Here is a 21,613-nt window from a genome sequence, read left to right as displayed (position 1 = left end):
CCCGTATCGTTTCCAGCTGGGAATGTCCAGCTTTATAACAGACAGCCTCCCGTCCTAGAAATGTGTGACATGGGAAAATTGAAGTGGGGGAAGAAAAGTTGAGACATCCAGTCTTGATAATTTCCGTGAATCGCCGTGCCTCTTATAACACAGCCTCGTTCCATAGGGACTCCTATACAATTGCAGATCGATGCAATCCATGGGAAGGCCGCCACTTCGCTGGTGCCGTTCAGTAGAACCAGGCCAATAGCTCTTTGTTATAACCCGCGAACCCATCTTCCAGGTCCTCTGCACCAACGCCAGGAATCCTCGTCAAAGCTCCAAGGAAGGCAGCAAGATCCCTATCAAACGTCGTCTCGTCGAACCAATCCCCCGCATCAATCTGCCGCAACCTCATTTGTCCCAGCTCGTTCATGGCCTCCATCATCGGCACGCGCTCGAGGAAGCCGAGGCTGCGGCGGAAGCGCTGCCACTCATCGCCAGAGCGTCCGTAGTAGCGCGTGCGCTGGCGGAACGACTCGAGTGTTTCGTGGAGCGAGATCCAAGACGTGAACGCTTTTGTGACTCGGGGGAGGTCATCTTCTGAAAAGACTTGCATCATGTAGTCGTCTTCGGCCTCGGTCCAGATGGATTCGATGAGAGGTTCTAGGGATACGCTGACGACGTTTGATGGTACGGGCGATTTGAGGAGATCGATGAGAGTGGAGAAGATTTGGCGGCGCTTGAGGAGATTTTCCTCGCCGCCTGGATGGCCAGTGGATGATGAGCTTGGACGAGAGGCGGCATGGGTGGGGTGAGGTTGAGTTGGGAGGTTTGGTGACGTTTGCTCGGTATTTGAACGAGATACCAGAGGCTGCGACTCCACTGGCGGAGGAGGTGGGGGTGGAAGCTGGACGCGATGTTCTACCTGTGGTGATGGATCAACCGGTCTGCGATTGATGGCTTGGAAGCCAGTGGGCGTTGGATTTATAAAGTCCTGCCTCACTGGCTCAGCAGCCATTTCGCGTTGCTGATATGGGGCGCCTTCTGCAGGACGAGAGCCTGATCTTTCACCAGCACTCTTGTCAATGTATTGTTTCGGTATATCGACTGCATGGCCAGTAGGAGGAGGGTTTGAGGATTGCGCATACGGATTTGGTGGAAGCACGTGTGCACCCACAGGAGGAGAATTGGTTTGAGCATGGCCATCATACTCTCTCCAGCCATCCCATGCCTGGAATACGGTCAACTTCTTCTTGTCCACGGGCAGCTTCACGACTCTGCTTGGTTTCGATGCAGAGCCAGAACGGCTGCGGTCCTGAGTCGGATCACTGTGACGGGCTTGCCTCTTCCAATGTGTAGCATGTGCAGCAGGAGTTAAGTTATCCGACGCGACAGAGGGCTCACGCCAGTGGCGAACCTCTTGCGCACCGCCTTCGGCCTCGGCCTCTTCTTCATCTTCAAAAGATCTATCTTCCTCGTCCTCATCATTGTCTTCCGCATAATGAATGGCAGAAGCACGTGCAGACCTCTTACGTGTAGAGCCTGGGGGAATCGCACCATCGTCGGACAACCCAGTAGACTTGCGCTGTAACTTTTTGGAGATTGCTCCCTCGGTTGTCATTGACGTTGATGTCGACGCACTGGCTCGCTTGCGCTTCTTGGGTGTGTTTCCGGTGTTGGTGGTGGTACCTTTCGGCGCCTCGCTGGCCTTGCGCAACGCCCGCTTCGCCATCCAACAGCGGACATAGAAAACAATCCTGAAGCAAAGGTTAGAGCTAAAATGTCAAATTGCGGAAATGAAGTGTTGGTATTTGCCCCGAATGACAGAATGGCCAGATTTATGTTGAGAAGCAGGCTGGACTGTCAAGGGCAACAAGAGCAGATACTGAGTGCGCTGGTTGGTAGTGGAGGTCAACCCACCCAGTGCCACCCATGCACAACCGGTCGTACAAAGAGAGAGCCAGGTGAGCATCCCCAACCGGTCAACAGGCGCGCACTGCCACAGAGAATGATAAAGAGAGAGATGGAAAAAAAAAATCGGCAATGAAGCAGAAAAACACTGCCAGGATGTCGCATGCGATGGAAAAACAAATAGACGTACCTCAGATAGTCTTCCTTGCGGTTGAAATATAGATCTTTGGGGTAAAGTGCAGTAGCGGCAGTGGTCGCAGAGATCAAGTCGCTACGGTCATCACCCCAGATGCGTGGTCCATACTCGCGCAGCAGTAATTCTGCTTCGTCCTGGAAGAGCTTTCCATCGCGCAGCTCTTGGAGAACATCTGAGCGTATACTCCCTGCCGCTGTAGCTACCACGACTTCTTGCGTCTCACGATAGAACTCGGTGACTTCGGATGAATCAAAGGTTGGTCTGGCGACACCAGGACTAGAGTTGATGAGACCCAAAAGCTCAATGTAGGTGCTGGCTGATAATTTCTCACAGCCATCGAGGCTTGCACCAGGCCCGAGACGGTCGTAAAGATCCATAGCGAGGAGTGTCTCTACTACAGCTACAGTTGGGGCGCGGCGCGGCCGGTCTATGTATGGCAAAGGCAGCGTACCGGTAGTACCCAGTCGCCTTTTCTCAATAATAGCAGCAGTGTAGGCGCGCAGATTGACGGGAAGCCTTGCCGGCCCTGGTGCAATTCCCTGTCCTTGTTGAGCGATGGCAGGCAAGCGAGCTCGGTGCGCGGACCAATTGTCAACAGCTATCGGTGAAATTGGCTATGGGAGCGTCCGCTGAATCGCCTCAGGTAAATGGAATGACACGTGCAAGTGAGAGACCGGGAGTAGAGGGAGGAAGAGTACGGAGTAGTGGAGACAGCACAAGAAGCGTCAGGAAACGGGCTGGATTGAGCAGCGACGGTGGTGGTGGTGGTGGTGGTGTGTTGTTTGTGGTGTGTAGATGGATGAGCGCGGAATTCCCTCTGTGGAAGGGCAGAGACAATGTAATGCAACGCCGGAATGGAAAAAAAGACGTAGACGAGGGAGGGAAGCCTAGGTAGTAGTAGTGACGACGATGATTGCAATGGTTGTTGATCGATAGATTGATCGATTGATTGATTGATACGAGGATGGGCGGATGAGCTAGTGTTGGGATTGGGGAGATTTAGTACTCGCTACAATCATGGAGGGAGGGAGAGGATGAAAGTTAGAAGAGAGAGAGAGTGTGTGTATGTGTGTGTGAATAATGTGATGGGAGAGAGAGACTGAGGGAGTAGCAAGAGTAATAAGAGAAATGACAATGACGAGATGGGAATGGAAAAATGGTGTCAGCGCACGGGCGATTTACACACAATACACACACACATAAGGAAGTGAAGGGGAGAAATGAGAAACACACAGTCACTATGTACCGACCATGTGTATGTACCTAATGTTGTATCATGTATGTATGTGGGCATAATTACATTATTACAGTACATACAAGCAATAGAGCAGCGGCCGGCGTCCATTCACCACCATACCAAAAGTGGTAGTGTGATGCGTAATTTTCTTGGTGAGACCGTGTCTGTTCACACGCGTTAAGGCATTCTTCTTCTGATTTGTCCTGTGTCTTGGTTGGACTTGTTCTGACTGGCCGAATGAAGGAAAAGAAAGAAAAAGTGTTTGAGTCTAGTGTATCGCCGTCCCGTGGCTTTTGCCATACTATGGCCCTGCGTAGTTATACTATGACTATGCAATGTCCGCCTGGTCCCGTATAGGATCTACGCATCTTACGACGTATGGTGGAGGGACGTATAGATGCATGACAGGGGAATAATGATAATGCGAACAGTAGGTGGGCGATGCTGCTGCCGCTGCCGCTGATGATGATGACGATGATGATGATGATTATGATGATAGCAAGAATAGACTTTCTGGAACAGAATACCACCGAGTGAGTGTACACCTGTACAATAACTACATAATCACGTAGATACATAATAGTTACAAGAAGCAAATAGAGGGACTGATGGTGGTAAGAGATCTCGCGAGTCGTGTCGCATCTGGGTATAGTGCATGATAATCATTCACCATGTAACTACCCAGAGGCCATAGCCCGTTTTTGCCGGCCCCCGCCGGAATGGCTCAATAATGACAATAACAATCGTTCCCATCGGCAAAACACATCAAGTGATTTCACACCGTTCGGTCCAATGATGCACTCGCTTCATCTTGATGAATGAGCCATCAATGATCAATCTATAAGGGGAGGGGGAGGGGGCCGCGGCACAGCTGCTTGCTTGCTCTCGCCTCCCTCATGGAAACAATATTCAAAGTCCCTCAGATAACTACGGCATGGGGTACGGGTATGCCGTCAATCGTTTGCCTGCTAAGAATCACGTCCCAACAGGCAAATGCGACTCGCTATTTTTCCCGCTGTTGGATAGTGATAATGATAACGGCAGTAATAATGTGGCCGCCTCCTTGATGTACTTAATTAGACATTGGAACATGCGGAGTTCAAATCTTCCTACTAGTACGGAGGACTCCTCCGTACTTGTTTCTTACCATCTACTCGTAGCAGTAATACATTCCAATGCTCCTTGTCCCGATCGAGACAATGTCCCGTTAGAAAGACAGGATGCGCGCAAAGAAAACTAAAAGAAAACCAGATGGCTAAGGCAGGCAAGACTTCTGCGATTCAAACATGCTGCTCTTGCTGATGAGGGTGATGCAATGTGGCCTCATCGCCAGTCTTTCACCCTCTGCTCGGTTCCCTACCTTGGACCTATCTGTAACCTATCCTCTCCACCGCTTGGAGATGGCTGATTTGGCAAAGCATACTTTCCCCCTCTAGCAACCAATCTCCGGCCTGGGCTCCTATCCTGCCCTACAGGCCTCCACTAAACAATCGTTCCCCCAACATGATTCATGATTCATGACTTGATACAAGTACACCCCTCGCTTCGTACCCAGTACGATACGTGTAACATGCCCCGATCTGAGCTTCCAGAAGCAAAAGGAAGACATCCGCCGATCATGTTATTATTGTAACACACGAGTTGGCACGACGGCGCCCACAACATGCACCACTGGCGGACGGAACCAGGGCAGGGTAGACAAACTTCGACAAAACTACGCTCTCGAACAATTAACATACATTCCTATCTGCCAATCAGGCGAACCCCTCTAATCAGTAGGCACATATCCCCCCGTGGGTTATTTTTTTTATTTCTTGCCTTTTTCGCATAATGATACGGCGCTATTCAGATCCTCCTCTAATGAGTAACCCAGCCACAGCGCACGCCGAGTATTGGAAGGGCGAGACGGGGGCAGATAGTATCCGTACGAACCATTCCCCCAACTGCCCCAGCTCAAGCTGGCGAAAAAGGTCGAAACTCGTCAAGCATATTGACTTGTTCTTCCCCCCAACCTTGATGATATTGCGATGTGTGATTTGTGCCTGGCACCTGCGTCATTGCGGCCTCGCCGCACGCCATGCGCCCGCCCATACCGGTCGCCGTCTTTGGTCCAATCCAAATCCTTCATCATCGATACGACGTCCCGAGGCGAATGCGGCACGGCTCACCGACCAGATGAACGTAAATGGTTGTTGACAGACGAAACGGTACCAACAACAACCTAAATTGTTTTTACTTGTGTCATTGCTTGCGGCCACCTCCGCCTTTGGACAATACTCGCAGTACGGAGTACTTTGAACTCTCTGTTTCCATTGTTGTTCACCAACGTCGTCTGCCATTGTCCCGTTGCGGCCAAAGGAAAGCAAAGCAATGCAGCGCCATCCAACACCAGATCCTGAGATCTTGAGGATGAAGATGGGAACTGTTGGGTTTCGAGACTTAGCAGTAGGCAGGAAGGTCATCCAACTGTGCATACACCGACTCTCGCAATCCGTAATTAGTCCATCACTTTGACCGACCCGTTCTGCTTCGATATAACATCCCATATGTAAGGTAGGGGAAACAGATATCGAATCAATAGTCAGTATACGGAATGATCCAACTCCTAAAGTCCTCGAAAACTCGTACCATACCGGTCGGTGCTTTCTTTTTTGCCACGCTTTTATTTTCTCCTCGCATGTGATTGTTGCAATTGCATCGTAGTTGCCCCACGGTCCACCAACCGATGTCCATCCCATCCCATTGTTGCGATGCTACGGCGCGGCAGGATAGCAACAATACGGATTCATTTCGCTTCCGTTGGCCGTTTTTGTATCCGATGGGATCTTCACCTCTACTAGTTATCTCAACCCGTTCTCTGTAGCAATGCTCCACCGAACATAGCATCTACAGTAGTCTGTTGTTCAACAGCGATGGACATCACCGCTATTCTTCTCCCAAGCGACGGCCAAGCCGAATGAGATTCCAAACGCTTCTTTAACCTCGGAACTTGATGGTATTGGATGGATACACACGCTCCGTGTCGGCCGATTCAGTGCGACGAGCAATTCACCCGCGTCCCTCACGACATTATCGCGACACCCATTTTGCCTTCTGTTCCATTATCCTGGACGTTGATCTCTTAATAGATTGCACCCGTGCGAGTCATAGGCCCAGTCCAGTCGATCTATCGCTCTCCCCTCTGAGTTACCTCGTACATACTGAATGTGTACTACATGCCATTGTCTCTCGACAAAATTCCAGAAACAGGTTTGAACTGTCGGAAGGCATTCTGCTCTCGTTTCATCCCGCTCACTCGTCTCGTCGTTCCTCTATCCCCTTTCACTCTCCTCCTCCTCATTCCCTTTTGCTAGCCTCTTGTCACATCCGACGGGGCGTCCAACTAGTTTATTAATGGCAATCTTCCAACAGTCATCCGAGAGGATTGTTGATGTAAGATTGTACGATCATCCCTCTCTGCTTACTCACACACCTCACGTCCATTACAAAGGAAATGGGGCCCCCGCCATATGCACATTAAGCAAATACACGAGCAACCATGGCATACACATACATACGAGTCCTGCCGCGACAATCAGACAACCGAGAGCGTGTGGAGATCCGAATTGGAAGAATACGGCATGCAACTTCCAACAATTCGCCTCTTTCAAACCCGCATCTCACAATATCCCATCGCCGCCTACCCACATCGCGCTGTTTCAAATCCATGATTTATCGAGATCTGGAATTATGCAATTCGGCGACCATTAACCCGCATTTAGAAAGTGTAAGCCCAGAGCAAGCAACGGGTTTCTATTTTGGCGCCCCTGTCTTTACTTTTCCCTTTTTTCTTGCCACGCTTCGCTCGCTCTCGTATTTTCCTGGGTGAAGCGAGTGCGAGTGCGCGCTAACACGATACGGCCGTGAAATGCAATCCTCGGGACTGGTCACTGAACTGGACATTGATTGATTGCTACCGTTACAGTTGCGAGTGATACGATGATGGCGATGCTGGGAGATGATTGTCAATTGCTGACATGAGGCTCTTTTCGAAATTACGGTCACAATTCAATCGCTTTAGCACTCTCGCGGATCGATGCTGAGTGCCAGTAACGAAATCTGGTCCAGGTCGGGCAAACACGACTTCTTCCATTGGTAAACGCATTAACCTCAATAATGAATAACATAGGATGCAAATAGCTTCCCAACAACAACAATAGTTAACAGTGACAATCTCAAACTACATCCAATCCATCCACCACGCCCACTTACACCCTCACACCTGGATACTAGGACACCAATAATCCGCCGTGCACCTATACGTCTCATCGCCAAACACATCCCTCCCAACGAACCCCGTCTTCCCATCTCTAAAGCAGGCAAAGTCCTCCGCATCGAGCCTCGCCTCTCCCGCAATCTGCCCTTTGTCCAGCGTCTTCGCGCCGACATCGATGCTGCTCGAGAACGCACCCGCGCCGCCGCCGAGCGACAGCTTCGCGACGCGCTGCGTGCCCTCCCACGCCGCGGCGGGGTCCTCGACCGTCGCGATGGCCGTCGGGTTCGTGTTGCGGCCGGGTAGCGTCTCGATGGGGCCGTTGGCGTAGTATGCGACTGCGGTGTAGGATTTCGCGGGCCGGAGTTGGCGCTTCGATAGCGAGGAGGTGACGGGCTGCGAGCAGAAGATCAGGAGGGGGCAGTCTGGGAAGCCGGATGTGCGCTGCGTGCAGGTCACTAGGTAGAGGTTGTGTTTGGATCCCATCTGCACGGCGGATACGGGAGAGGTCGTGGCCGTCGAGATGAGCAGCGCGAGGGAGAGTGCGATGGTGGGTGAGATGTGCATGTTTGTTGTTGGACTCCTTCTTTTGGGGAGTCTTGTGTAGAAGGTATAGTATTGACTGAGCTGGAGAGAGGATTCACGCGGTATTCGCGGTGCAAGTAGAGATGTGACTGCTGTCTCTGCGTACTCTAGCTTCTATTAAACAGTTGATCACATATGTAGCCTCCATCTGTTGGGCATAAAACCAAGCCTGCGAAATGACGCATGCATATTCCTCATACCATACTCTCTACTCTCATCTTCACAATATCAGAAAATGCAGTCTTTTACACTGCGGTGTGGTCGTTGATTGTTCTTTCGGCCGGTCGGACGCATGGTTAATTGTGGCTCGAGATGAACTGTCCGCAGATTTGGTTCGCTTCAAGCCGATCCCTGCCCTTTCGGTTCCAGTGTCCAATATACGGTCGTATGGCATTTGTGAATTCGGGCCTTGAGAGCGTACGCTGTCGTGGTGAGATCGTCGATTGTTGGGAGGAGCGAGGGAATAGCAGCGATGGGTGCTGCAGAGGGAAGGACTTCGGTACTTGATTGTGTGGATGTTGGACGGTGTCTGCGCTTGGGTTGATTCAGAGAGCTGGGGCGTCAGGCAGATGGTGACTTTTGGAAAGTAGTATTAATGGTTTTTGGAACATGACCTTAGGTTTTGTGCTACCAGTGTCAGGATTTTGACATATCATAGTCAGATGTTAGAACAAGTCAATCTATCCCTACACCCAAGTAAGTGTCAATATCGAGCATATTCGCTATCTCAAGTCAGGCTCTACCTGGGCTGCGGAACTTGAGTCCAGTCTTGTTCTAAGCTACTAATCCGATGCTACTCTGAGAATGAGCGAAAACAGCAAATATTATTGCGCCAATTCCAATATAGTACCACCTCTTGCCCTCGCTCTGCATCCTAAACACGTGAATTAAGGGATATATTGATGCCTCCAATCAATGCAAATAGACATGCTAGTAAATTTATAGTTCATAGTAGTGAAGAAGGAACGGGATCCGTTTCATTCGTAGTTCGATCTTGGAGCACTTGTTCTATAAGCAATATTTAAGGTGCAGAATAAGGCATATATTAAGGGGTTGGGAAAAAAACGCCGCAGTTCATCGTGTCATACTAGGGCTGCAACTTTACTGCTCAAGCCAGTTGTCGGGTCTGCAGAATGGCTTTGAGGAAGTCAGGCATTACCACGAGTAGACGAGCGATCTAATTCTTCCCTCGGCCCACTCCATCAGTGATCGAGACCTGACATCTCCACATTATTTGGCCTTATAGAAAAAGAATCAAAGTTAGTTGCTTGATCATCTGATCTCAAAGACCAAAGGAACTTTATTCGACGGCACATTTCACGTCACGATGGATAGATAGTCGGTCAGCATGGGGGGATTCACCAAGTTCAGCAAGGACACAAATGCGATGAAAAGCGCGATGCTCACTTCTGATATATTTCGAGATATCAATGTCGTCCATGGCCCTTCTGTGACTCGGACTCGAAGAACAGTCGTGCTCTTTCCTTGCATTTTCTGGTTTTCACTGGGTCGGTCAAAAGATGAAAATGTCGGGCCCTTTGTCGGACTGGTGGAAAGTGCATCTCCTCCTGGAAATAGACGTTGCTGCTTAGAATTTTAAAGAGCTCTTCCATCTGCAGTGCGGAGTCTTTTACGATCGTCACCGGAGCCATCACTTCTCTGTAGTCGAACCAGGGAAATGCTAACATACTCCAGTCGATCCAGACTTCAATGCCAGCTTTCTTAATGTCGTTGATCGCTTTCAGAAAAGCGTGGCTGCATAGACGCTCTTCACTTGCCATGCTCCAGGAGAGTTGTAGCGAAATTATCTTCAAAAACGGCGTCGCGGTCTTGTGCTCCAGAAACGGGCCCACAAACGCTTCCAAATCCCCTTTCCAGATATCAGTAAGCTTGAGCGTCTCTAGCCTCGGAGGTAGAGAGACATATTCGCACTCCCTAATCAGCATGTGCAACGGAGTCAACAGAGCTGTCAGAGATTTAAGTTCCTTCAAATTAATAGGGACCCTTCGCCAATCGAGTGCCCACGTGTCAGGTATCCCCCAAGCGTGCGGAAGTGCAAGTCTTTGAAGTCGATTCCTGATCATCTTGAACACTGCATCAGGATACAGTCTGTTGGGGAGGACATGTTGGTGAGGTTCGATGTTGCCGAGTTGATCCTCTATCGCCATGAGGGAATCAAGAAGCGACGTCTGCGCCCGCAGAACTTGATCTAAGTGAAGTTCATGAAGTGCAGGGAAGTAAACAAGCAGGATACAAAGAAATGCGTCAAAAATTTTCCCTTCAATATCTTCCTGTCACAGTATCTTTATCTCTTCTCCAATAGGCTGAGACCAAATTATCTCCTTACACTTGTTCAAAGCGTGCTCGCTGAATAAATCTGCATCCGGCTCGTGGTAATCCCCAATGTTATTGGTCGCAACGTAATCCCAAGTGAGTAATCTGAGCGATTGAGTCTTCGCGGGGTTCCAATTGGTAGAGAATATAGCGTCGAAGAACGCCGGAAGTTTTGTCCAGATGACATAGGGGTGAATGGACATGATTTCCTTTACGATTCTCGACAGCCTTCGACTTACTAGTGCAAGCGCACGAATACTATCGCGGCCATCATCAAGATCGTATACGAATGAGGCTACCTGTAAGAGTAGCTCGTCTGGGAGATCCAGCAAGTGACGTGCCCCTTCAGACCTCCGCTGAGGTCCAGTCATCTCGATGCCTTCCATTGGTTCGTAACCCATGTATTTACTCATGATGAGTCGTAAAAATATGTCAAGCGTAAATAATCGAAGTTGTTGTTGGATCTGTTTGTTGACCGAAACGATTGCGAGCAAATATATATGCCATCTGAGAGGTTTGTACTGAAGACTTGCACCCTCTCGTAATGTGTTTTCAATAAGCACACCGTACATTATACTCAGTGCATGTAGAACTTGCATTGTATAATTTTGAAAGCGTCAATGTTGTATATATAGATAGGCATGTATTGGCCTTGTGCATTCCAATTGTCATTCAAACAAGAGATGAGACTCTTTGAACCGCTAGATGTGATTGAGTCATTGTGGTTATCGTCGCTGAATCTGTCGTATCCGTCCATGATTGACGTTTTTATGTTCAAGTATATGGGCATTAATGTAGTTGATTGTATTATGCGTTAAGAACGTTTTACAACAAGATAGCCCCGGGTGCGCCACTTCTGTTGCATGTTACTATTACTTTGTTGTAGAACCACATATTAAAATGATTGCCTTTGCTAGATTCGTCACATAAGTGAGATCCTTCTACAAAATTGAAGTCTGACTCTGATACCGCTATCATTTCGTTTGATCAAAATCACCATGCGAAGACAAATAGCGAATACACCACCTTGTTTGGTTTCATTTCAGGGTTCACGAACGACAACCCCTGGACTACAGCGCATTGTCCATGGTTTCCTTTCACGGCGACTGGTAGTGTTCTTGGGAATGTCTTATCGATCACAATGAATCAGGTCTGGATGGACCTAGAAATCTCCATCGTTTGTGGTAGACCCACCAGCTTGCAGCGGTCGGGAAGTGGCGGTGATCTTGCCATGATTATTCAATTGCGACGAATTGATTTCGCACCCAGTGAATAACAATCTGAAGCGAGGTCTTGCATTGTGGTCACACAAAGAAATAGATATCATAACGCTCTTTCAGAATCACTGAAAGCAACAAATATGGCATGAGTTGTTCCAGACACGGCTTCCATTGTCTGTCTATTAGAGACACAATTAGTATCGGTTCACACAGAGTCCGAGCCGCTCTTCGCCTTGCCGGCGACTGCATGTAACACACTCACTCATAGCCAGGTCATTTGCTGTTGTTTTATGATTGTTTTTGCATAGCACGAAGCTTGTTCCTTGAGGAGTTCTTGAGTGCCCCGCCCTTAGTTTGTTTGTCTACCTCATGTGCGGTCCCGGTGATGGATTATCTGGGAGCAATCAACCCAAATGATTGAATCAATATACCATAGCTAGTGCCCTTTTGTTCGAGCCACTGACTATTTCGACTGAATATTGAACTGATCGTCTTCAATATATTGTGCACTTCGACCAGAGCTTATGAGTCAGCACGTTCGCTCAGATGCGCTTAGTAATAACCCCAGAGCTTCGGGCTTAGGTTTGATGAATTACGACCTCTCCAAAAATGTCCTGTAGTTCATCGAAGAAACTTGGCAGCAAACGGGACTCGAGCAATTCGCCTGTCAGCTGAGCTTACTCGTAGGATATAGCCTTGTCGCCTTTTCCCTAGTACTGCTGTTCTAGGAGTAACCATTCGTCTTCTTGACCACGACCTTTGTTAAGAGGTTTTTAGAGAAGACCGCGCTGCGCAGCCTGACTACTTACTGTCTGTCCATCAGAATTTTAGTTGCATACAAACAGAACGCATTACTAGTAATAGTACTTTGTTAATATTGATTCGACACAAAAAGAGCAACTTTGCTCCTATCTACATACAATAATAGACAGAAACTCAATCAACTAGACTGTCTTCAATAACAGACCCTAACAATGCCTCAACGTATCTATATTAGGCTAGCGTCCCCTTCCATCAGCCGCATTAGACTCAGAGAGGCAAGATTGTGCGCGCTAGCGTGATTTCCACGTGCTAGTCGATCCCTCGATCCGTGCCTAAAAAAAACTTGAACGCCGAACAACCCACCGCCCAACAATCATAGAAAAGCAAAAAAAAGACGCCTCTTTCAATGAAAGAAACGCTCCTGATCGAATGGCGGTACTGGGAATCGAACCCAGGCTGGCACGGATTTGAAGTTATAATGAAACAACCACAACGTGACGTCATACCACTAGACCATACCACCGATGGATCAGTTTGTTACTGAATTGTTGAAGTTTTTGAATCTAAGTCAGATTATATACCCAGTGAAAGACAAAGGCTCGTCGATTTGTCTGCCAACTGTGCGTTTGGTGGAGTCATTTCAAAAGTCACTGCTTACCGAGCTTGGATGACGGGCCTTGGAAATTACTATGGGGCGGTCTGGGGGCGGACGCCGCTCCGAACAAATTCCGCCTTCCGATCGGGACATTGGACAAAATTTTGGCTCCCGCAGCGCGAAAGTCGACACTCGCAATTCACCAACCAACAAACTACCAAATTCCACACAACATGGCCGATGCAGAGTCGAAAGCGCCGCCGGCCGGCGGTGCATCTGCAGGTTCCTCGAAGCCACCGAAACCTCCGAATCCGGTGTGGAGGATGATGGGTACGCATTTCTGCTTCGCTCGTGGTGGCCTAGATAATAGAGAGTATAACTAACAACTCTGTGCAGGCCTTCCGAACATACGGATGAGGTTACCATCGCGCAATTGGATGATCTTTCTTGGTATAACTGGCTCCTGGACGGCTGCCGTCGTCTACGACCGCCGCGAGAAGAGGCGGATACAACGCAAGTGGACGAAACTCGTCGAGCACATCGCCTCCGAAACCCTCGACGACAAGACGCTGCCCCGAAGACTCACAGTATATCTGTCTGCGCCTCCAGCAGATGGCCTAGTGCCCGCCCGCGATCACTTCCACGAGTACGTCAAACCGATACTCGTCGCTGCGGCGCTCGACTGGGACGCAATCGAGGGTCGGAGGGAAGGAGATGTGAGGGCCGGATTGGCAGAAAAGATAAGGCGGCTCAGAAAGGTCAATGGAGAGCCTAGCGATGAGCCACTCGAGGCTGATTTACAGCTTGTCTTGGATGAAGCTAGGCGGAGATCTGGTGTACATGAATTCGACGGAGTACCTGGAGACATCGTCATTGGAAGACACACCTGGAAGGAATACGTCAGAGGGCTGCACGAGGGTTGGTTAGGGCCTTTGAATCCGCCCAAAGCTCCTGTCACGGAAGAACCATTTGTACCTGTAGCTGAGACACCGTCGCCCGACCCAACACCGGTCACCACACTCGAAGCTGTAACTGCAACCGAGTCTACATCCGACGACGCATCACCAACAGCAACACCAGAAGCCGAAAAGCCAAAGGAGGAGGAGAAGCCCAAGGAAGACGAGAGCAAATCCAAGAAGAAGAAACAACCACCCCCATTCAACACCACCGCCGACTATGGAACCTCCACCCTCTCGCCAAACTGCCCCGCTGCTCTCGGTCCCGCTGCCGTCATCCCTCTCCCCCACCTCCTCGGATTCTTCAACTTCCCCATCCGCATGTACCGCTTCCTGAACAGACGGCAGGTTGCAGATGACATTGGCCGACAGACCGCAGCTGCTGTTCTGGCGGCATACCGACCTTTCGACGCTGCTGGCGCGTCCGCATCTGACTCTGGAGACGCCGTAGACCAGTGGGAGCAACAGAAGCTGCTCGCCCACGAAGAGCCAGACTGGCACAAGACGGTCCGCGAGCGAAAGGAAGACGACGACAGGGAACGAACATGGTTAGACGACATGGTTCTCGATCCACGCATCGCCGAACGCATGAGGAGGTTCCAGCTCAACGTCGAGGACGAAGAGCGGGCGAACCGTCTGTCAGCAGAGAACGAGAAGGAGTCCGCTTGGTGGAAGGGCATCTGGCCTAAATCGGAAGAGAAGAAGAACCTCTGGGAGGGCTTAGAAGACACCGAGTGAACTGGAAAGTTTGAAATGAAAAAAAAGGCTTCTTGATTTGGGGTAACTATATATGACAACGTATTGGCGTATGTATTTGTATGAGTACAATTGTAGCATTAGGGTGGTTGGCCCAAAGACTCTAGATACCTCAATTCTAAATGTATGAATATTCATCTACATATTTCTTTTTCACTATGTACCAGCGACATTGCTGCCATATCTCCGAGGTACCTCCAAGTATATCGATATACTCATGCACGTGGGACGGGGAGTCGGTCTGTCGGTCTGTTGACAAGGTTGCCCCGCGAAGCCTTCTTAGTTGGGACTCTGGGAGGGAGGGGGGAACTCGAAAGTCCCACCGCACCGAATCTTCGAGAGCTCAATTTATAGCGTCGGCAGCAGCAAACGCCAACCCTAACTACCATCTCGTCCTAACATACAATTCCGGCTGCCTGCCTGACTACCTTGTCTATCTGTCCTTCGCGTTCAACTTAAATTTTGACGCATCATCGATCCCTCACTCAGTCCCTCCGTCTCCCACACACTCCTCACAACCGCCACAATGGTACGTATGCACATCCAACCCCCAAATCTACCCTCAGCAACAAACGACAACATTTCCCTAACGCGCAACGGCACAGGCATCACCGCAATCCGCAACACCGCAATCGAAGAAGCGGCTCGCGCTCGCGATCCTCGACTTCCTCCAGACCTCCCAGAAGGACGGCTCCGTGGAGGCCGAGGACGCAGAGCAGCTGGAGATCGCGCAGAACTGCATCGCCGAGGCGTTCAAGGTCGACGCCGCGGACGAGGCCGCCGTCAGGGACGCCCTGGGCGGCCAGAACCTCCTCTCCATATACAATGTCTACGAGAAGCTGAAGGTTAGGGGTGCTTCGGCGGCCGCGAGCAGCAGTGCTAGCTCGTCGACTCCGGCACCAGAGAAGCCGGCTGAGGGTGCTGCTGCTGCGGGCAACAAGGAGGAGGCGGAGAAGCTGAAGGGTCAGGGCAACGAGGCGATGAAGAAGAAGGATTATGCCAGCGCTGTGGACTTCTACACAAAGGCCCTCGATGTGATTCCCCTCAACCCCATCTATCTCTCCAACCGCGCTGCTGCGTACTCCGGACAGGGAAAGCACGAGGAGGCGAAGAACGACGCGGAGATGGCCGTCGCTGCGGACCCCAAGTACAGCAAGGCGTGGTCGAGACTCGGTTTGGCGAAGTACGTGCTCGGTGATGCTAAGGGCGCTATGGAGGCATACAAGGCGGGTATGGATGCCGAGGGCGGTGGCTCGGAGGTCATGCGCAAGGGCTACGAGACGGCGAAGAAGAGGTACGAGGAGGAGGGTGGAGATGTTGCGACTGCCGAGTCTACGAGAAGCCCACCTGGTGCTGGCGCTGCTGGCATGCCCGATCTGTCAGGATTGGCTAGCATGCTCGGTGGTGGAGGAGGAGGCGGCGGTGGCATGCCCGACTTCAGTGCTATGATGAACAACCCGATGATGAGGCAGATGGCCCAGAACCTCATGTCCAACCCTGACGCAATGAACAACCTCCTCAGCAACCCGAGGATAGCAGAAATGGCAGAGAGGTTCGGTGGTGGTGGCCGAGGTGGAGGCGGCGCTGGCGGTGCTGGCGGCGGCGGCGGCATGCCAGACTTGAGCGCGATGATGAACGACCCCAGCATCGCTGAGATGGCACGAAACTTCATGGGAGGTATGGGCGGTGCCCCCGGTGGTGCTGGACGCGGTGCCGGTCAGTAAGTAGCTCATGCAAAAGCCCAGAGTTCGTCATGGTCCAGAGCAAAACGGCTGCATTGGTTTTCACACCTAGATATCAATGATACCAATTTCATGTCCCATATCAACACATCATCAATGGTGGGTATCAATGCCTATTTCTATATCCAAGCGGCCACGCGCCTTGCTTGCTGTTCGAGATTGTGAAAACCCCCGAGTTGCTGCTCTCTGTAGCGTCCCCATCGTTGTGGGTGTGAATGCTCGCCGAATGCACAGGCTGATCATGATGCCTTCCTTCTCTCTTCCACATCGAGTCGTTTTTCTAAAACAAATCCTCCCACTATCCTGCAGGATCCCAATCAAACCATATCAACCCCTCTCAACCGAGCGTCAACCCCCAAAGCCCATCTCCCAGATAATGACCCGCATCACACGCCTGCCCTTTCTTCGTCTTCTTCATCTCCGCCGTCCCGACCGTCAGCACACCAACCATACACGCCGTCTCCTTGCCCTCAGCCTCAATCACCACCACCTCTCCCGCCTCGAGCTCCTCCTTCCCGTACCTGCCCTCCGGGTCTTCGGGGTCGTTGGGCAGCCGGCCGCCCGGCGATGTCAGGCCCGGGGCCATGAGCGTGGCGCCGGAGAGCACGAAGCGTATCGCGCCGCGGTCGATGCGGAGGCGGGGGAAGGCGTCCGGGTATTTGTGTACGATGGTCAGGTGCGGGAGGATGGGGTCGTCCATGTGTTGGAAGAAGAGGGGGGTGCTGCCGAGGGTGTAGAGGGCGACGCGATCGGGTCTTCTCTGTGTTAGCTATGCACGAACGAAACTCCCGAGCATTCCAACAGAGGAAGAGGTCATTGCGCGGTAAGAGAGATAGATGATGGGGGGAGAGCTTACAGCTTCACGAGGTCGAGTTGCTCTTTCTTAGGCATGATCTCCTCGATGTGCTCCTCGAGCTTGGGGTACTGCTCGAGGATTTTGGCGCGGATCCCGCGCTGGGCGCTGGATTTCACCTTGGATTTCGATCCCGCGGATATGCTATCATTGGCAATTAGTTTTTCGGAGGTTCAAGTATGAGGTTGTATGGGGTGGGGGTTAGTACTCTTTCTTGAACATATTGGCGGTTGTGTCGGAGCAAGGGTAGAGGTAGAGGTGGATGTAGAGGTAGAGTCGCGAATTGGATGTAGATCACGACGATGGGGGAGTCGCAAGGTGCTCGTGCTGTGTAATTATGTTACTCGTACTCGGTGCAGTTAAGGTACGAGACGAGGTGGTTGATGCCCCGCAATCATTCGTTCTCGAACTGCGCTTGTGGATGAGGGGCAGAACTCTAGAAAGTGGAAAATTACGGGCGGCGTAACAAACCAATGTGGCAACTTTCCACATATTTGACGGAAAGACTCCAATAAAGTCTACAAAGCTTACAAAAGTTTGAGGGGTTTTCTTGATGCTAAGAAATTTCCTGCTTCTCTTGAATTCGATTACAACGATTGAGTCTGGCTTTGATTAATTGGATAGCATTTTCAATTGTGTATATGATCTTTGCTATTACGAAATACATAAGCTAGTTAGAGCAATACCAATAAATACAGTATCAACTACATCGAATAAATCAACAGCAAACACCTAGCCTTTTGCTATCAAGATGAACCTAAGAGATGTATTTTCGAGATACAAACTCTCCTATCAAAAATACCTTTTATGCAATTGAGTTGTTTTCTAGCCCCAGAATTCCATTTGGAAATGCTATGACGTTCTCTCCTCCCTTGGCAATGGAGAGACGGACAACAATAGGATTGACAGAATGTCACAGCTAGAAAGCATTGATTCCATATCCTATATAGTTTACATACGTCTAACAGATGAGGAGGGTTTGATACATGAACCTTAGTAACAACTCGTAGCATATGACAGGGTACATTTGTCCCTCGTACCTACATCTACCTCCCCTCCTCCCCCGCCAAACAAAACAATACCACCAACAACCACAATGTCCACGGCCTCACCAACAACACCAGCCTTCCCAACCCACCGCCCCTCAATCCCCTACCTCTCCAAAGCAACCTCCCTCCAAACCCTCGACCTATGGCTTCCCCAATCCCATGATCCCTCCTCCACCTCGCCGTGGGTAATCTACATCCACGGCGGCGCCTGGCGCGACCCGCTCCAAACCTCCACGACCATCCACGCCACGCTCTCCCACCTCCACAACCCCCCCTCGTCACCCATCGCTGGAATCGCATCCATAAACTACCGCCTCTCCCCCTACGCCTCCCACCCGACCGCTCCCTCAGACCCACACGACGCAGCGCGCAACGTACGGCATCCATCCCACGTGCGGGACGTCGCGGCCGCGCTGCGGTACCTGCGTGCCGAGCACGGCGTGGAGAGGTGGATTGGCGTCGGGCATTCGTGCGGCGCGACGTTGCTGTTGCAGTATGTTGCAGGGATTGGACTCGACGATGTGCGGGGGAGGAACGACGGGCTGGAGGCGTTGGTGCTGTTGGAGGGGATCTACGACGTACCGTTGATGTTGCGGAATCATGTGCCGCCTGGGTGTCCGGAGGGGATCGCGAGGATTTATAGGGAGTTTGTGGAGGGGGCGTTTGGGGAGGGCGGGGATGAGGTGTATAGGAAGGTTTCGCCGGTTGCGGGTGCGTATGGGAGGGAGAGTGTGGGTCGGGGGCTGAAGCTTGTTGCATTGGGTTATAGTGCTGAGGATGAGTTGGTGGAGAGCGAGCAGAGGGAGGCTATGTTGCGGGTTCTGAAAGGCGATGGATGGGTCGATTCGGTGGATGAGATCGCGGAGGGGAAAGGATTGGTCGAGTGTAGAGACCTACAAGGCGCGCATGATTGGATATGGGAAGATGGAAGACAGATCGCTGCAGTGATCGAAGAGGTCGTTGGGCGAATACATCAATGGCCCAAGAACGCGTCAACTATGCACGAATAGAAGATAAAACTTCATACATAAGCTATCGTAGGCATGCTAACAATTCCTTTACCTATGAACATACGAAGAGTGGGTACCCATGAGAGAAGAGAAACTCCCAACAGTGGAAAGACCCGCCGGCTTTTGGGTGAATGCAAATGCCCATAGAACCCAATGTACAAAATACAAACCAGTCGACTCGCTTGCTCGCTCGCCAGCCTTCCCATCCTAATCATACAGCATGATATTGTACAGCAAAAATGTCCGTGTTGCTCCATGCTCCAGTATCGTGCGTTTATTGTTGGTATTGTAAGTCTCAGCGACTTTGATCAGTTCTTGTTGAGCCTTTGGTCCATAGCCTGGTTGATGGCGTTGGACACTTGTGAAGTGTTACCTTCAATTGATGCAAGTTGCTCCTCGAGCTCGGCAATCTTCCTGCCAGATGCTGTGTCTTGTCCAGCCACAGCCTTCAACTGGGAATCGTTGACCTTGCCGTAGACTGCCATGGCACTAGCAATCATACCACCAATGTCTCCAACGTTTCCTGGCACGATGACGCTGGTACCCTCCTTTGCCAATTTGGCAAAAGCATCGACATACTTCTCGGCCACCGAAAGAGAAACGGCACCCTGTGCAGCGCCCTTGCCTTGGGCGATTGATCGTGCAACAGCATCGATGCCGTTGGCGGTTGCCTGAGCCTTGACCAGGATCGCTTCCGCTTCACCACTTGCCAGATTGATCTGCTCAGCCCTCAATGCCTCAGAAGCAAGAATGACCGACTGCTTCTTACCCTCCGCAATGTTGATCGCGGACTGGCGCTGACCTTCAGAGTCCAAGATCTCGGCACGCTTGGATCGTTCGGCAGTGACTTGTCGGTGCATGGCCTCGACAACTGGTTCGGGAGCATGGATGTCGCGAATCTCGTATCGGAGGCAGGTGACACCCCAATCCTGTGCGGCTTCGTTGATGGCAGCGGTGATGTTTGCGTTGAGGTTGGCACGCTCCTTGAGGACGTGGTCTAGGGAGAGTTGGCCGATTTCAGAACGCATGGTAGTTTGCGCGAGCTGTGAAATGGCGTAATCAGCGTCTTCAACGCCGTAGCTATGTCAAATGTTAGCAGACTGCCTTGAGGGGGTGTGTAATTCTCCCCACCTGGCCTTGTAGGCATCGAAGACACGAGTATAAAGCACACCATCGAGCTCCAACGTGACATTGTCTGCGGTAATGGCACTTTGGCTCGGAATCTCAATAGCCGCCTCCTTCAAACTCTTTACGTATGCTATCCGATCGATGAATGGTATCAGAATGGCGAGACCGGGCTCCAGTATCCTGTGAAATTTGCCCATACGCTCCACAATCCATGCTGTTTGCTGTGGGACGAACCGTATCACGGTGTTTGCCGGAAGTCGCCTGTGTGATTGGAAGTATGATGGAGGCCCCGAGGAAGAGTTGAGCTGTCCTAGAGAGGAGAAGATGTTTTGTGGATTTGAAGATGCGGATTGCGAGTTCAGCTGGGTGAAAGATCGGACCGCCGAGGTACTGATGGCGGCTGCGATTGGCGATGCCTGAAGCTGTGGCCGGCCAGTACGTATGAGCTTCGAAGCGGTTGACACCGCTAACCGGGTGCGAGAAGCCATTGCGCGAGAGAAGATTGTGTGTTGTGGTGAGGAGATGAGATGCGCGACGGACGACGGGACAGACAGCAGGCGACAGGCTGGAGCTCTCTCCACATACAGTAGTCGAAAAGTGAGGTATGCATCGGAGTAAGAACCGCCGACGTAGATTATGTCATCTGCCAGCCGTGCTATCCCCATCCTGGATCGCTTCCACACATTCTCCAAATGCAAGGCTGGATGGAGCCTAGAAACTTGTCATGTATTCCAGATTGTTCTTGTTAAACACTATATTCTAGCTACTTGATAATAATTATGTAAAGATGAAGGTCTTGACGTTGAAGGAGGGACAAGATTCGTATAGGTCGAAGATGTGTTTTTCTGTAATCAACTTATAGAGTCATAGGTCATAGGTATGTTGAGCAACCTCGCAGGAAAGTATCACATATCACTTGGAACATGGAGTCGACGATGTATAGTATTATAAACTTTTTTGGCATTTCATGCTCTCATAACTAGTGCTTCGTAGCAATCAGTCCTCGTGTACTTTTTCCCAACGCCCTTCCCTGCCCTCTTCTCAT

General features: G+C 50.9%; 8 protein-coding genes and 1 non-coding gene across 9 annotated transcripts; 3 read left to right on the top strand and 6 right to left on the bottom strand.

Annotated features, from left to right (window-relative positions):
• Positions 1-64: 64 nt before the first annotated feature.
• On the bottom strand, positions 65-1,803 carry BU24DRAFT_114148 (uncharacterized protein). The gene has a single exon (XM_033520822.1). It carries the CDS (start codon positions 1,712-1,714, stop codon positions 230-232), a length of 1,485 nt encoding a protein of 494 aa, XP_033387482.1. The 5' UTR covers positions 1,715-1,803; the 3' UTR covers positions 65-229.
• A 5,504-nt stretch (positions 1,804-7,307) lies between these two features.
• Positions 7,308-8,242, bottom strand: BU24DRAFT_114123 (uncharacterized protein). The gene has a single exon (XM_033520821.1). It carries the CDS (start codon positions 8,143-8,145, stop codon positions 7,582-7,584), a length of 564 nt encoding a protein of 187 aa, XP_033387481.1. The 5' UTR covers positions 8,146-8,242; the 3' UTR covers positions 7,308-7,581.
• Positions 8,243-9,590: 1,348 nt separating this feature from the next.
• BU24DRAFT_458844 (uncharacterized protein) lies at positions 9,591-10,910 on the bottom strand (the record flags this gene model as incomplete). Its single annotated transcript, XM_033531674.1, has 2 exons — positions 9,591-10,372; positions 10,511-10,910. The coding sequence occupies 2 exons, from the start codon at positions 10,908-10,910 to the stop codon at positions 9,591-9,593; spliced, it is 1,182 nt and encodes a 393-aa protein (XP_033387480.1).
• A 1,999-nt stretch (positions 10,911-12,909) lies between these two features.
• BU24DRAFT_t9 lies at positions 12,910-13,002 on the bottom strand. Its single transcript has one exon. It is a non-coding gene; the product is annotated as a tRNA-His (tRNA).
• Positions 13,003-13,234: 232 nt separating this feature from the next.
• BU24DRAFT_385980 (uncharacterized protein) lies at positions 13,235-14,906 on the top strand. The gene is made up of 2 exons (XM_033524898.1): positions 13,235-13,404; positions 13,471-14,906. Exons 1-2 carry the CDS (start codon positions 13,308-13,310, stop codon positions 14,766-14,768), a joined length of 1,395 nt encoding a protein of 464 aa, XP_033387479.1. The 5' UTR covers positions 13,235-13,307; the 3' UTR covers positions 14,769-14,906.
• Positions 14,907-15,415: 509 nt separating this feature from the next.
• On the top strand, positions 15,416-16,510 carry BU24DRAFT_385978 (TPR-like protein; the record flags this gene model as incomplete). Its single annotated transcript, XM_033524897.1, has 1 exon — positions 15,416-16,510. The coding sequence occupies exon 1, from the start codon at positions 15,767-15,769 to the stop codon at positions 16,508-16,510; it is 744 nt and encodes a 247-aa protein (XP_033387478.1). The 5' UTR covers positions 15,416-15,766.
• Positions 16,511-16,547: 37 nt separating this feature from the next.
• BU24DRAFT_418744 (uncharacterized protein) lies at positions 16,548-17,692 on the bottom strand. Its single transcript, XM_033527046.1, has 3 exons — positions 17,590-17,692; positions 17,385-17,525; positions 16,548-17,283 (listed from the first exon to the last, which is right to left on the bottom strand). Exons 1-3 carry the CDS (start codon positions 17,601-17,603, stop codon positions 16,866-16,868), a joined length of 573 nt encoding a protein of 190 aa, XP_033387477.1. The 5' UTR covers positions 17,604-17,692; the 3' UTR covers positions 16,548-16,865.
• Positions 17,693-18,442: 750 nt separating this feature from the next.
• Positions 18,443-19,440, top strand: BU24DRAFT_489164 (alpha/beta-hydrolase; the record flags this gene model as incomplete). Its single annotated transcript, XM_033533612.1, has 1 exon — positions 18,443-19,440. The coding sequence occupies exon 1, from the start codon at positions 18,478-18,480 to the stop codon at positions 19,438-19,440; it is 963 nt and encodes a 320-aa protein (XP_033387476.1). The 5' UTR covers positions 18,443-18,477.
• Positions 19,393-21,147, bottom strand: BU24DRAFT_489163 (uncharacterized protein). The gene is made up of 2 exons (XM_033533611.1): positions 20,572-21,147; positions 19,393-20,520 (listed from the first exon to the last, which is right to left on the bottom strand). Exons 1-2 carry the CDS (start codon positions 21,054-21,056, stop codon positions 19,749-19,751), a joined length of 1,257 nt encoding a protein of 418 aa, XP_033387475.1. The 5' UTR covers positions 21,057-21,147; the 3' UTR covers positions 19,393-19,748.
• Between the last annotated feature and the right edge of the window lie 466 nt (positions 21,148-21,613).

Source organism: Aaosphaeria arxii (genome assembly GCF_010015735.1).
Source record: "Aaosphaeria arxii CBS 175.79 unplaced genomic scaffold BU24scaffold_2, whole genome shotgun sequence".
Lineage (NCBI taxonomy): Eukaryota > Fungi > Ascomycota > Dothideomycetes > Pleosporales > Aaosphaeria > Aaosphaeria arxii.
The sequence above is the reverse complement of the archived record's forward strand: the minus strand, read 5'-3'. Positions and strand labels throughout refer to the sequence as shown.